Source organism: Limulus polyphemus, unplaced genomic scaffold (genome assembly GCF_000517525.1).
Source record: "Limulus polyphemus unplaced genomic scaffold, Limulus_polyphemus-2.1.2 Scaffold921, whole genome shotgun sequence".
Lineage (NCBI taxonomy): Eukaryota > Metazoa > Arthropoda > Merostomata > Xiphosura > Limulidae > Limulus > Limulus polyphemus.
Window position 1 is genome coordinate 300,039 of NW_013666531.1, and position 14,291 is coordinate 314,329.

Genomic DNA, 14,291 nt, shown 5'->3' on the forward strand with positions numbered 1-14,291 from the left:
TTCTACGTGACCTCAACACTATTTTCAAATAATCAATGTCATATTAATCGAGATATTATTTTAACTTTCTGTAAAAATAATGTAAAATAGTTACATTTTTCGATGTTTTAGCAAAATTGTTAGAAAATTAACTTGTGTATAACTCTAAAGACAGGATCCCCCCCTCCCCTAAAAGACCCATCACCAACTTTTTTCCTCGTGTGCTGTTTATTTTGAGATTGTTAACTTGTCCATAAATATGGTAAAATGTTGTAGTAGCTCAAACTATTTCACGATTTTAAAATCAAACTATGGAGTAAATAAAGTAGAATATAAAGCAAAAACATCGCTAAAAAAAGAAGGCCATTCACCCACTCCTTTCATTATATACTGTTTGCTCAGATGTTCAATCCAACTGTTCATTTCAGAGCATGGGATCTTGCACAAGAGACACCAGAAGTCGCTCTGTCTAATTCATACTTTTCATGGATTCAAAGCCCAAGTCTTTTATCGGGAGCCCCATAACAATTCTCTTGTTATATCACGAGTCTCCTAGGGTTAACAAATTAAATATGCCAGCAAGTTTAGTTGGGAAGATACCTTGGTATCTGATCTCATGAAGGAGGAACAAGAAGGGCAAAAGAATTGGATGGTTTCATAGATGCAAGTACACGCAAATGTCGATCAACGTATGCACATTCCAAAAGGAGGAGGAAGGTACGTGCTTGTCGTTTTAATTATATTTTTCCTTTTCTGTGTCGTTCCATCCTTCTCTAACTAAGGCCTGCGGTGAGGGTAAGCAGGTCTATGAACAGGGGGTACCAGATAGGCAGATGTGACACAAACCAAAATTACTGACTTCTTATTTTTATCCACATAACCTGCAAACAAATACGTGACTTGTTTCACGTGCAGCACGTACATTTTTTGAGAGTGAAATTCATCACAAACCGTCGTCAGTCCTGTTGTTCCGAGGGTTAAGTGCTCTTCGTCATCTGTTAGCTGTATGTTAGTACATTTTTTTAAATGAATGATAAATCAAAAGTTGCTACACACGCTGTGTCATCTATAAAATGCCAATAAGTTTAGCATATAATTTAAGTGTTACTTTGTCCATTTGTATTTTTAACTGTTTCTTTTCTTTCTCAAAGTACTTATGGACCTTTACATTTTTTTATTTCACTTACTGAATTCGTTAATGTAATTTTTAATGGTGATAAACAAGCTATTATTTGAAGGAATAAAAAGTTTCCAAAATGTTCAAAATTATTTTATTAGGGAAAATGAACATTAATTTTAATAAGTATGAAACAATATTTCTTAAAAACAAACTAGAAAAATAAGACTGAGGGTTTGCAAGTATACTTAAAGGCAGCATTATCGATACATACATAATTTATATTTCCCTGTTACCATTCGAAATCTTTTGAGTGAAAGAAATTAACTTTGGAATAATTAAATATTCTTGTGAATTAATGGATCCATCTGAAAAGACGTTTCTTCTTTATTATAGTAAAAAAATTAATAAAACATTTCTCCATCTTCGGTCTTTTCCCATCTAGGCCTAATATTTGCTCTTCTAGTCTTAAGATATGTAAATTAATTTTTTTTAAGTTATATTTTCATTGTCGATCAGGTATGCTTTGATATGTGAAACATATTAAAATGTGTACTAACAAAAACTTGTATGACCAACTGTTTGTCAAATGAGCTATGTCAAGTTATGGTTAGAAATGATCATTTCAAACTCCTCTTATCGGAAGGTTAATAAGGCCAACTTTGATTTTTTAAGGGCAATAATGTAAAAAAAAAGTTGGAAATTTAAATGTTTGAAGCATGCATATTTATCATAGAATATGTATCATTTGTAATTTAAACTACAATTATAAACTTTTCTAGTGTAACTAGAAGAATAATTCAATTTTTGATACAAATGGTATATATTTCTTTTATCTTTCTTGTGTATGTAAGAAAAAACTTCTTTTAGTTCATCTTTTCAAAATGTTAATAATTTTGCTTAGTTAGCTATGTATTTCAAGGGGAAATGCAACCATAGACTTAAAATACTATCAAAGTAGATTAGTGAAAAGTAGGACCATAAAATGGCATTCAGAAGGACAGAAACAAAATGATGTGTCACAACAAAAACATAATTATAATTAAAGGAATAAGATTCACTCTGACATAGATCACAAAAATGATTACTAACCATTTTAAAAGTTACAATAAAGTATATTAAAGCACTACTGTCTTAACCTAAGGTAAATAATACAAGGTGAAAAGGAAGACAGTTCTCAAGGTGTAAAAAATCTGAATCAAATGACAAAATAAAATATGTGATGTAACTTAAAGAAATATGTAGGTATAAGCATAGATTTATGCAAAAGAGCTGGAATAGTAAAAATACTTTTGTTAAAGGAAGATACGACAAACAAAAAATTAATATGTCTGTGAATCATTTATATACTAAATTAAATACATGAATTACTGTAAAACAAGTTTCAGCTAATAATTTATAATCAACAAATGTCTCCAGATCTGTTAATTCAAAAAAATTGGTGTTCAACGGTGTATTGGTGACTCTTTTTTTTGACAGAGAACCCTTGGAACATTTAACAACAGAATATGAGGTAAACTTATAATATGACATCAGACATTATATTTTGTTCACAATGCTCTTAGCATTTCTTTATAATCCTTTAACTGTACAAGATTTAGTGTCATCTAATCAACAGAATTAAGCAAACTATGTAATATTCCAGAACGAATGTTTTGTTTTTATGTAAAAACTTGTCCAATTTGAAGGGGAAAATATCACAAAAGGTATATATATCAATTTCTATTTAAATCATATCTTTGTGTATGTGTATATATATATACTTTACATATGAGTGGTGTTATTAAAACAAATGTATTTACTGATTTCCGAAGACTTATTAAGAATAAAACAATTCAAAGACAAGATTTCATTGTAAATTTTTAGTGAGATTCTACAACAATTATTTAAACAGAAAATGTTACCTGTTATTTAGTCTTTATAAGTAATTACAATATTCTCCATTAGTATTCATGAAAGATCACAGAACAATCCTAGAACTTTTAACTTTATACATGATTATATGCTACTGAATTTATTACTTCCTCCCTTGCTCTTTATGCATAGAAACCTATATTATTCACTGTTCCCAGATTTTACAATACATCTTAAGAAGAAAATTGATAATAAACAAAAAAAATCCTAAAAATAATGCTGGAATAGTGTCATATAAGCTAATTTCAACAAACCTTGTTTTCCAACAATAAAAATTTAAGTGAATAATCTCCCAATCTCAAATAATAAATCACCTATACTTCATGGACATACTTTTAAAGGTAAACCAAGCAATTTGCATATATAATTTTTCCTTATTTTTTAATAAGTTTCTGCATATTTGTCAAATTCAACCACATATACAGTTGTATCTGTATCCCTGCATATACTGCAAAGTTCTTAAAATCATCATCTTATCTGTAACTATCACATTTCATGAAGTTTTAATGTTACATATATCCAATCTTAGAAGAATTTCTACAAAAATTAATATATGTAAAGTTAAAATTGATGTGTCAAGCTTATTACATGATTCTCATATAATTAAATAAAAGTCTGTCCAATACAATAAGATACACCCGCAAACTGATATCACAAAAAATATAAACTTATGTTTTAAAAAGTCTTTCAAGAATATGCTGATGTAATTCAATGACTAAAGTGATGATAATTAAAACCACAAAATACTTTAGAATGTTCTGGACAACCTTCACAATAATTTATACTGAAATGTGTTTGAAGGGTTTCGTTTACACAATACCATATTACAGTGGTGTCTGTGTAATATTATCCCTGTAAATACTTATTACTTTACAAGTTTAATTTGGAATGCATATAAATGAAAACTTAAAACTTTTCAAATTAATCATAAGAAATTGAAAGTACAGTCAACAGTATACCAACATACACATTTGGAATGACCAATAGACATTCAGTAATACTGTCTAAGACATGCTCACAAAAACAGAATAATTTCTTTTGTAAAGAACAAGTAAGATGGAACATACAAGTTGTTCTTTCAGAAAATTCCTTTATAACGCATCTTTGACCACAGCTTTCATTCATATTTTTTTTAACATTAGATAATAAAACATAAACATTTCATCCCAAGTATGAAATTGTAGGTTAGTCAAAATCTTGAATACTACCTTCATAAGTTCATAAAACAGTATTCTGCAAACAAGTGTTCAAATTAGACACTATAAACAAATATTACATAACTTCAAGTATAAGTTCAATAACAGTTAATACAGATGTTTCCTATAACGCAAAAAAAAAGAGACAATAAAACATAATAAAATTTGATTATTTATTTTAAAAATATTTAGAGTTATGGTTAACAAACTTCCATTGGTTTAAATGTTACCTAATAATACAAAATGAACAAAGAAACATAAAATATTCCATTCCCCAAAAAATGTATATTTTGGCCAACTCAATCTCTTTTGTCAACAGCATGATGAACAGGGAAAAAAAAGCGTATTCTGACGAATACTTAGCTGTTTATATCCAAGCGTTATTTATACATAAGCAATAATAGTTTAAGATTTTATAAATTTATTTTTGAACAATAGGTAACCCTAACTTCTCCAAACAAGTAACTGATGTGTGAGATTTTGTTTCCATACTTCTATGGAAACGTGGGAAGAAGTATTATAGATAATTTCTTACCACCTATATAAGGTTAATTAAAAGGCATATTCACGTTAACCACTGATCACCATGCTACTTTCATATGACCCCAAGCAATTCGTGTCTTTTAATACGCTTAATAATTTTTTTTTTGTATTTGTAATACGACTGAGATTTTATTTTTTCACGCATTAGACGAATATTTGTAGCACAATCAAGTATTTCTTTAAACAATTATGGTTTAATAATATATGTATATTTTGGGCCTGTGTGACTTCACCAAAAATCACCCTACTAGCTAAAGGTAAATGACAATTCATCTGAAAAAGTCATTACGAATTAATGAACCTAGAATAAAAATACACAACCTTGGGTACAATAAAAGACAACTTTCTGTTCTTAGTTTTAAAATTCTTAATTTTCTCGTTTTATCCGCAACATTTCCTTCCAGAAGGTCATCTTTCTTGACCGTTAAAGTATTTATTATATCAGCCAATGTTTCACATGCCTCCACAAAAATGCGTGTCATATATAGACTAGTTCATATTCAAGTTAAGAACTTATTTACATGTTTGCCTCCGTTACTGCATGAGTGCTAAGAATGATATTTTTTTAGGGTAAAAAGAAATGAAGTAGACTTGTTCAGCAGGTACAATTTCTTTGGCTTACAAGAGGTATCTCGTGAAAATGCGATTGCTGTATCGGTACAACATACGTCAACTTTCTACGTTGTTTCTTGAAACACCTCTACGTAACTATATTATTATATAGATTTAAATATATGTCAATGAACTTTCCATATGAAGACAATTCTTACCTGTGTTAAACCACAATGTAGCTAGCTACACGTCGAAAGCCGTAACACAATTTACCACGATGATTTGATTTCGTATCCAAATCTCGTTTTCAGCCATAGTTCTCGTTCTGCTTTTGAAGACAGTTATGTTTCCAAAGTTATTCCCCTATACGAGCGTTGCCAATGTAAGGTTCGAATGAATCCTCTTTTGAACCAGAAATAAACAATAATTGCACGTGTCACCTTTACTTCTTGCAGGTTAACAGCAAAACAAATATCATTAGCACAACTATAAAATATTCAACCGTAACGAACGGCCAACGATCCTTTTTCTCGGTGTAATTTAAATGGGCAAGTACCGTGCCGTACCGTTCATACCACGCGAACGCTATACTGTACAATAATTTCCTGGCCAAAGAAATACTACATATTTTCTCATACGCTGATGCAACCAAATATGCTTCAGCAGGCTGTGGTTGTTTGTTCATACTTACATACTCCTATAGATAGTTCGAAACTGTACTTAAATTGAAGGATTTCAATGACAGTTCGTTTACCTTATATAATAAAGTACAAAATAGTTATTCAAACGGGAATTACATACTATAATTGTTATGTACGTACAAACTTCAAGTAATGAGTATTCAGTTTTATTTTGACAACTTGCATGAACATTTATTTCAACATAACTTGTTTATCATAGAGTTCTCATCATAACACGTGCAGTTATATGCAAGCTATCTAAGCACGTTGTACCATAAATAGAAATGCCCCCCCCCCAAAAAAAATCTGGAGATTCAAGATACTAACTTTTAATTCGAGCCATTTTTTTAAATATGGTCTGCACTATTAACCATTATTACAACTTGAACGCTTGCTATTTTTACGTCATGCGTATTTTTATAGGTTATAAGTTTAGTCTATTTTTAGATGTTTCGTCCCAGTTTTTCTTAACAGCTGTTTCCGCGTTGATAATATAAAAACACTATTTTAAAATCATATACTATCACTTTTTAATAATCTTTTTTTATTTAAATTTGATCTTCAATAAAAGCTTTTGAAAAATATATTAAATTTAGCTAGCTTTGATTGAGAATCAGTTCGTCTCAGTGCTGATTAGAGCGGTATTCTAACATGAACCGTTCGTCTTCTTAAAAACGAGTTTAAAAAATAAGTAATTCATTTATGACCATAAAGCTTTGAATGACGAATATTCTCCCAGTGACAAGCTTAAGTTAAGCTTATAATGCTACAACCGGGGATCGATTCCCCCACAGGGCAGACAGCCAGTTGTGTAGCTCTTGTTCGTTTATTTGAAATTAAGCACAAAGATACACAATGGGCTACCTATACTCTGCCCACCACGGGTATCTGAACCCGCTTTCTAGCGTTGTACGTCCGGAGTCATACCGCTGTGCCACTTAGGGACGTGTAGCTCTACCGCTAAACCAAACAAGACGAGTAGTCGTTACGAATGAAGTGTATATATATCAATCATCTCATTAACACTTTATATAACTGACCTACTGATCAATATCATCGTTATGTTAAAATATTAGTTGACGACACACAAAATTCGCCGAGTTAACACACTTCTTTTTCTTCAACCGAATACCATAATTATTTATTTTGTTAAATATCTCTAAATTTCAATCGCTCTGAACACCCGAACTGGCAAAGTTTCTAAAATGAAATATTATTTGTAATATTTTCTGAATCGATAGACAGTGATGTCCAGACACTTTTTATCGCAAGTTTGGTCGCTCTCTCGTATATATATTTTTAAATTTCCAATGTATTCTAATTACTGATAAAATAAAAAAAGTATTAACTAACTTTACGTAAACCAATGAAATGTGACGAGAACAATGAATAAAGAAACGGTCCTTCCAAACATTTCACTTAAAAACTATTTATTTAAAATAATGTTTTGAGACGTTGCTCTAATCTCCTGTCCAGACACATTTTTTTACAATCTAATACTACACCACTGCCACTTAAAAAAAATTATATTATTTTAGTCCATATTAAACCCGCTGATACTAACAGTATCTATATTACACAATTTAGTAAGCCTTAATATCTGAATATTCAAAACTACTGTGTCATCAATGCATTTTCAATACCGCTAGGGGGATGCTTAGTTTCACGTAAACATATATTTAACGCAGATAATAGTATTAACATTAATAAAAGCCAGGTTGGCATATTCTAAAACTCACGCCAAATTTGAAAATTCCTTCTAATATATAATTGATGAAACATAGTATCTAAAGCCCTAGCAAACGCGGGAAAGAAACCGAGTTACTGGTACTACTGTCCCTGCAGGTTTTGATCCAATCACAGACCTTCTTTGAGTGTTCCCCCCCCCTTTTATTTATAGTTTTCAGATAACGAAATATAAAGGGACGCCATCTCTTTCACACTCTGGAATTGAAAAAGTATATATGTTCAGTCTAGGAGGTTCATAACAAAATAAAAACAATAAAAGATAAACAAAAACCTGTTGATAAGTTTTCACACGCGAAAACTATGTTCGTATCATGACAAGCCTAACCCAAGAGGGAAAGGAGTACTTGAATTTACAAAGTACATTATAGAATAATCAGTGGTTCCTGTGGAATTATGGAGCGGGGAGGAAAAGCGGTGTCTAACTTACTAGGTCACTTCTTTTGGAAAACTTTAAAATGTAAACTATCCAGTACAACATTTTATTAACTATATACTGTATGTTAGAGAAGAAAGTCGCCATCAGTTTTGATGACAACCAAGTGTTGTACGACCTTGGATGATGACTTTACATGACAAGGTAAAATGTTCACCACGCCCATTCTCTTAGATCCACCTAATAGTGTGTGTGTTTTTGTTCTTTTTTTTTGGGGGGGGGGGGGAGAGCACAATTACAGTTTTACCCGGTGAATATCAGTTTCCGAGTATATAATCTTATTTATGTTCCTCATTGCAGTTTTTCAATAAACTTTCAATTATCCTATAAAACTTGTAGGATTTGATATAAAGTCCTTTACTTATCACTAATAGATAACCGAAAATACTTAAAGTACTTGAATAATCCATTATTTGTAATTGTTCAAAGGACTAAGCTGGTAAATTAAGTGATTTTTTTTCTTTTCGTCGCTAAACTGTGTAACTTCAGGGAAGAAAATAAAGAACGCACAGTGTTTGCATTCCATCGCTATAAGAGACTTATAGTTCTTTTGTCTGTTCTCCCAAGCAGTATCTATAAGCCGTGAATTTGGCAAAACTAGGTTTCTGTAGATGGATTAACAACAAAGAGAGAGAGGGTATTAGGCCTCTACGTCATTCATGGATTCTTCCTTTTCTTTGGTGAAGAAAAGAAAAATTCACAATTAATCCTTTCATGTTATTACAGCTGACCCTAGCAACTTTCATAGCTGGGCTCATCATCACCTTAACCACTGAAAATAATAATACATAACTGTTATTTTACTATTTATCAGCAGACACTTGGTAACCAATCGTATAAGTCATAAATAGAGGAAGTTCTTGCATGCAGCCTCTAAAACCACGATGTGCTGTTTACGAAATAATTAATTTTCGTAATATTTGCCACTAACCTCAAGAAATAAGAATGATAAAAATGCTATTGTGTTGGAAAACAGGCCTATAAAAACATGATATATACTTTGTAGAAAGGTTTATAAAACCTTGAAAGTATTTAAACATTAGTTATATTTTAAGCATGGAACTTGGTTTGTCTGGGTAACTAATATTAAATTCTGACCAAAGAAAGGTACCTACTTACATCAAGACTAATATCCAACTCTGTGATGAGTATAGCTAATAAAATATACTTTTATCACGTTCTTACTTTAAATATTAAATGTTTCATCAGTTGGGTATCCTTGCTGTTAACAATATTTTCGGTTGTAAATCCAATAATATAATCTCGAGATTTGGCCAACTTTGGTTGGTTCTAAGTCCATATACCCGATACTAAAGTCAAATTGGAAGGTAATGTAAGGATAAATATCCCACCTCATCATATATCAAATTTGATATATTGTTTCATTTGTGAAATGTATTTTTGAAGTTTTGTCTATTATTTAGAAAGCAATTATCTATTGCTATTAGTTGTTCAAATTTCAATGTTTTTGTGATATGTATATAAATTCATATATATTTAATTAAAGGTTTTAAAATTAAAATTCTGAAATACAAGAACTTAGCAGTGAAATACGCAAAGCAAAAAGAAGGCCATCACCAAAGGAATAATATTCTACCACTACCTTTCTTATTATGGCCTTGTGGTTCTGAATGTGTTTCTTTTTTGTTACATATTTGAACTTTTCCTTTTTTAAAGTATCTTGTAGGAGAATATCCATACAGGTTTATACTATTTTATGATTACAAATGTCAATGCTTGGTCATTATGAATGAAGAACTAGAATACAAATATGTACTTGATGAACATTTGAGTCAAATGTACACACAAAACAGATGCATTAGGAAACCAGAATGGAAACGTTTACAGATATGATCACATTTTAAGCAAACAATCCAAACCTCTTAAACCTTATTGTGCAAAATAAAAGTAAACATCTTACTTTAAAAGGACCCACAGAATATGAAAGTGTGTTACAAAGGTGTGCAATCGCCACGTGGTCATAATCACCTTATTAATGCATTACAGAAACTCTTTGAAAGTGAAGTGTTTAATGTGCATGAATGAAAATAGTGGCTTACACGTTTTACTGATCCATAAACAATTAATGAAAATACTGTATGATAATTTTCTTATGGGTGCAACTTACAGAGTTAATGTTTGTGATTAATTAATGTTTTTATTAATAATTCATAACGAAAGTGGTATAGGTAGAATAACTTCTTAAGCATTTGTAAAGAGGAATCTAAAGAGACGTGAATATGTTGGTTGGTACTTTTAAAGAATCTGCAGGACAGCAGGACCAACAAATATTTACTGTAGATAAAGACTTCACCAAATTAGCGACATTACACACCTGTTTTACTGATAGTAGTATTGTTTTATGTAGATTCCATGTCGCTGGCTCGTTGTGAACAAGTGGTTTACTGTGTTGTTCTGAAGGTAAATATATGCTACAACTGTAAGAACGTCACGGACCAAAAGCATTTTCTATGCTAAATTTTTAAAAACCAGGATAACAGTTGAGAAGGCTGGGCTACTTCCAAAATGGCCAATGCTACATTTGTAACTTATACCAACAATCAAATAGAAAGTGAAAATCAGAAGCTGATAATAATTTTGAATGGCAAACAACAATAATGGAGGCTATGTTGAAACTGATGGAATACAGTCAATGTAACCAGTGAAGTCCTAAATACAGCCATTGCTGTCTGTAATTTATTATTAGTTTACTTTTTTAACTTAACACACACACACACACCTCTATTAATATGTTGATGATAAAACAACGAATGAATGAGTTTTCTTATTAAATATGCCAAGTTGTTTTAAAGATGTACATGAAACCCGAGTCTCACAATGAATTACATATAGTTAGATGTTTTCACTTGTACCAAATAGTATGCCTTAGCATAAATCCAGTTTAGTAAACCGACAAATGTATAAGTCATGCTTAAAAATACAGTACCAGAAAGCACCTATTCCTATTTTTTCTAGACGCCAAAGATATATATCACTCAGATAGATGTTCACTTTCTGTCTTATTTCACGTACAAATGAACTTATATATATATATTTATAAAGAGAGAGAGAGGCTTCAAACAACTTACCGTGCATTTTTATTTATACAGCTTAAACTAGCATTCAAAATAGTTTCAAATGCATCACGAGAAATATAACAGTTATACACATACTTCTAAAAGTAAAAGCATTAATGTTGTTGTTTCTTATTAAGCACAAAACTACATAAAGGGCTATCTGTGCTTTGACCACCACGGATATCGAGACCCGGTTTCTAGCGGTATAAGTTCACACACATACCACTGTGCCACTGGGGGACAAAAGCATTAATGATGCAGCTTCTATTCTAATGCTTATCCAACACGATACAACTTTCTCCTTTCTAAATTCAGTAAATCATAACATTCACTAAAAGTTTTACTTTTTATGTACTGTAAAAACCCCGTTCGTAATACAAAATTAAAACAGTTGTCTGAAAAAAAAACATGTCTAAAAAAGATAAAAATATTTTTAAAGTGGAATACCATTTTTAACGCTCATTATGTGACCTTAGTAAATAAAACTACATTCGCGATTGATGAAATGTCTAACGGCAAGACGATCAACACCAAACACATAAAAGAGGGCAATTTAGTTTAAGGACTTTATCAATAGTGAATAACTTCTAAACTGCACAGCTTAACCAATGAAATTAAACAAACACTTAAAAATATGACAATACTACTTCTCTAGATATTAACATTCTATTATTAATATCTAATTATCTTGAATTCTCCTCAGCCTCTGGTGATAGGACATACCAATAACAATTATCCGTTTGTTTTTCTTCTCTATTTCATATACACTTTTGTGCACAAAAGTCTACTTCTTTGGTTATAACTTATAAGTTGTCATCGCTTCTAGGTTCAACATTTCTATAAAACAAGTAGGCCTACTGAGTATAACTATAAGTTTCTCTCTCACGGCTGAAACGTATGAAAGTCAAGAAATTATCAACTTTTCCAAATTCAATTTCTTTCTCTTTTTTTTTAAAGCCATATAACTACATATATTTTAACCCAGCTGACATAGCTTGTAGTTGAACAATATTTTCCTGACCTGATTGAATAAATTATTTCGTTAATCTTGCTCACATGACTTAACATATAATTTTATTCCTTTAATCCTAATTAACTACAGGCCCAGAATAACATATTTTCACGTTTATTTGTGAATAAACTTTTTGAGATAATAAGACACAAATAACTGAATGAATAATCTTTAGTTTAAATTAAAACATAAACCGCGTTCGTCAGTATTCATCACCTTGATCAAGTTTTATCCTTAACGCATCTAAAAATTTATACTAACACTTGAAAATTCATCTTTATTGACTAACTCATATTCTACGTTTACTGAATGAATAATCTTTAGTTTAAATTAAAAGTACATCTGAAACTGACACTTGAGTAAAACATTCAGCAACAAAATTATCCATCGTCTGACTTTTAATTTAAGTGATATTCTAAGTTTACCACAATACAAGAATATTAACAATAAGTGAATAACGGTGAAATACTACCCTTTACATAAAGAGTATTATACAGAAGCATCTGATCCAACTTCTTCTTGATATCGTGATGACAAATAGTCAGCAGAGTCAGATAGCTGGTTCAAAATAGTTTGTAATCCTTGTAGGTGATAACGGAAAGAATTTGCTAAACGAGCAGTCTGGGCTCCTACCGTCCCCACATTCTGGTCGTGAGATAACAGGCCTATACTATCCATTTCACTATCTGCTAGGCTGTCCGTATCGGACGTAGAACCTGTGCTTCCGAGTGCGATGTTATTCTCTTCGAATTGTAAGGGTTTTTGTAGGCCTAGTGCAGACGAAGAGCGTATCTGTATCATTCGGGTTGATGTATCTGATACACGAGTCGAAGACGGTCCCCACAATAATTCGTTTTTGACATCATGTAACATTGAGTAGAAACTAAACAAATCAGTTTTAAAGAGTAGATCAATAGGAAGTGGGTGCTTCTCAGTACTTTCACTGTTAATATCCATGTCCTTAAGACGTGAGGGTACAAGAACTGTCGCATCCATATTCTTTACGGATTTCACAAAGCGATCCATTGCACTCAGAACAGACTGCTTAGAAAAGGAAAAACTATCATTGCCAGTACCGTGACGATTTCGATTCATCTGATATTGCTGCATGTTTTTTTTTTCGGAAAGTTGAAACCCATGAGCTATGTTGGAAAGCAGCGACGGTTTTGGTAAGCCACACTCAGAATGCACACCTTCTGAAGTATAAGTAAATTCACTTCCAGTTGCAGAGTTGTCTTCTCGCTTCGTCTGACCTGCATACGGATACGATGCCCTCGTTGGCTTTTCTAGGACATCCACGCCCAAACCTGTGTACGATTTTCTCTTTATTATATCAGCGTTTGCCATTTCTTCTGAACACATGATAAAAGCCTACAACTTACAAACATATTGACTCGTAGAATCATGGTAAGCCAAGACCCTATTTTTTCAATTCATGACGCTTTGTATGATTGGTTGTACCCGGAAATAAGCTACAAAACCGAACAAACGTGATAAAAAGTCGTCTAATTATTAGTCAAAAACAGTATTTATTTACGAACAACGAATTATTATCGTTATGGCTGTTATACAAGACAGCTAATAAATTCAGCTTTAAGAAAAAATTGTACTAATGTTGCGTTAGACGCAAGCCCTAAATCTGGATATACCCCCTACTAGAAATGGCAATGAACCTTTTCCGTTACCACTACGCTTATGATCAGGTGATATAGTAGTGTGTTTATTGGTTCATTCCGAATAGCATGTCCCCGCCTCCTTCATCCAGAATAAATGCGCATGTAACTTGTACGTTTGGAAGAATAAAAAAAAAAAAAGAGTTATGTCTCTGCGTAAAACACACCTAATTTTTAATTGATAATGAAATTTTTAATATTATTTTCAGTCTAACCACACTTCTGACACTCACAAAGAAAAAAAATAGAGAATACTTCCCTTGCCCGTGATCCTACAGAAGACCTAACAGTTCGTTGGTAGTTTACTATTTAAAATAAGAAGGCACGTTACGTTTTAGTCTAAGCTCGGGGCAATATACAACGACG

At 31.7% G+C, this 14,291-nt stretch overlaps 1 protein-coding gene across 1 annotated transcript; it reads right to left on the reverse strand.

Moving 5' to 3' along the window:
* Positions 1-4,858: 4,858 nt before the first annotated feature.
* On the reverse strand, positions 4,859-14,020 carry LOC106461251. Its single transcript, XM_013921059.2, has one exon. The coding sequence runs from the start codon at positions 13,612-13,614 to the stop codon at positions 12,742-12,744; it is 873 nt and encodes a 290-aa protein (XP_013776513.1). The 5' UTR covers positions 13,615-14,020; the 3' UTR covers positions 4,859-12,741.
* Positions 14,021-14,291: the final 271 nt, after the last annotated feature.

Bases quoted from the DNA above. Each gene is read 5' to 3' on its own strand.
- LOC106461251 (XM_013921059.2), bottom strand. From the start codon at position 13,614: ATGTGTTCAGAAGAAATGGCAAACGCTGATATAATAAAGAGAAAATCG.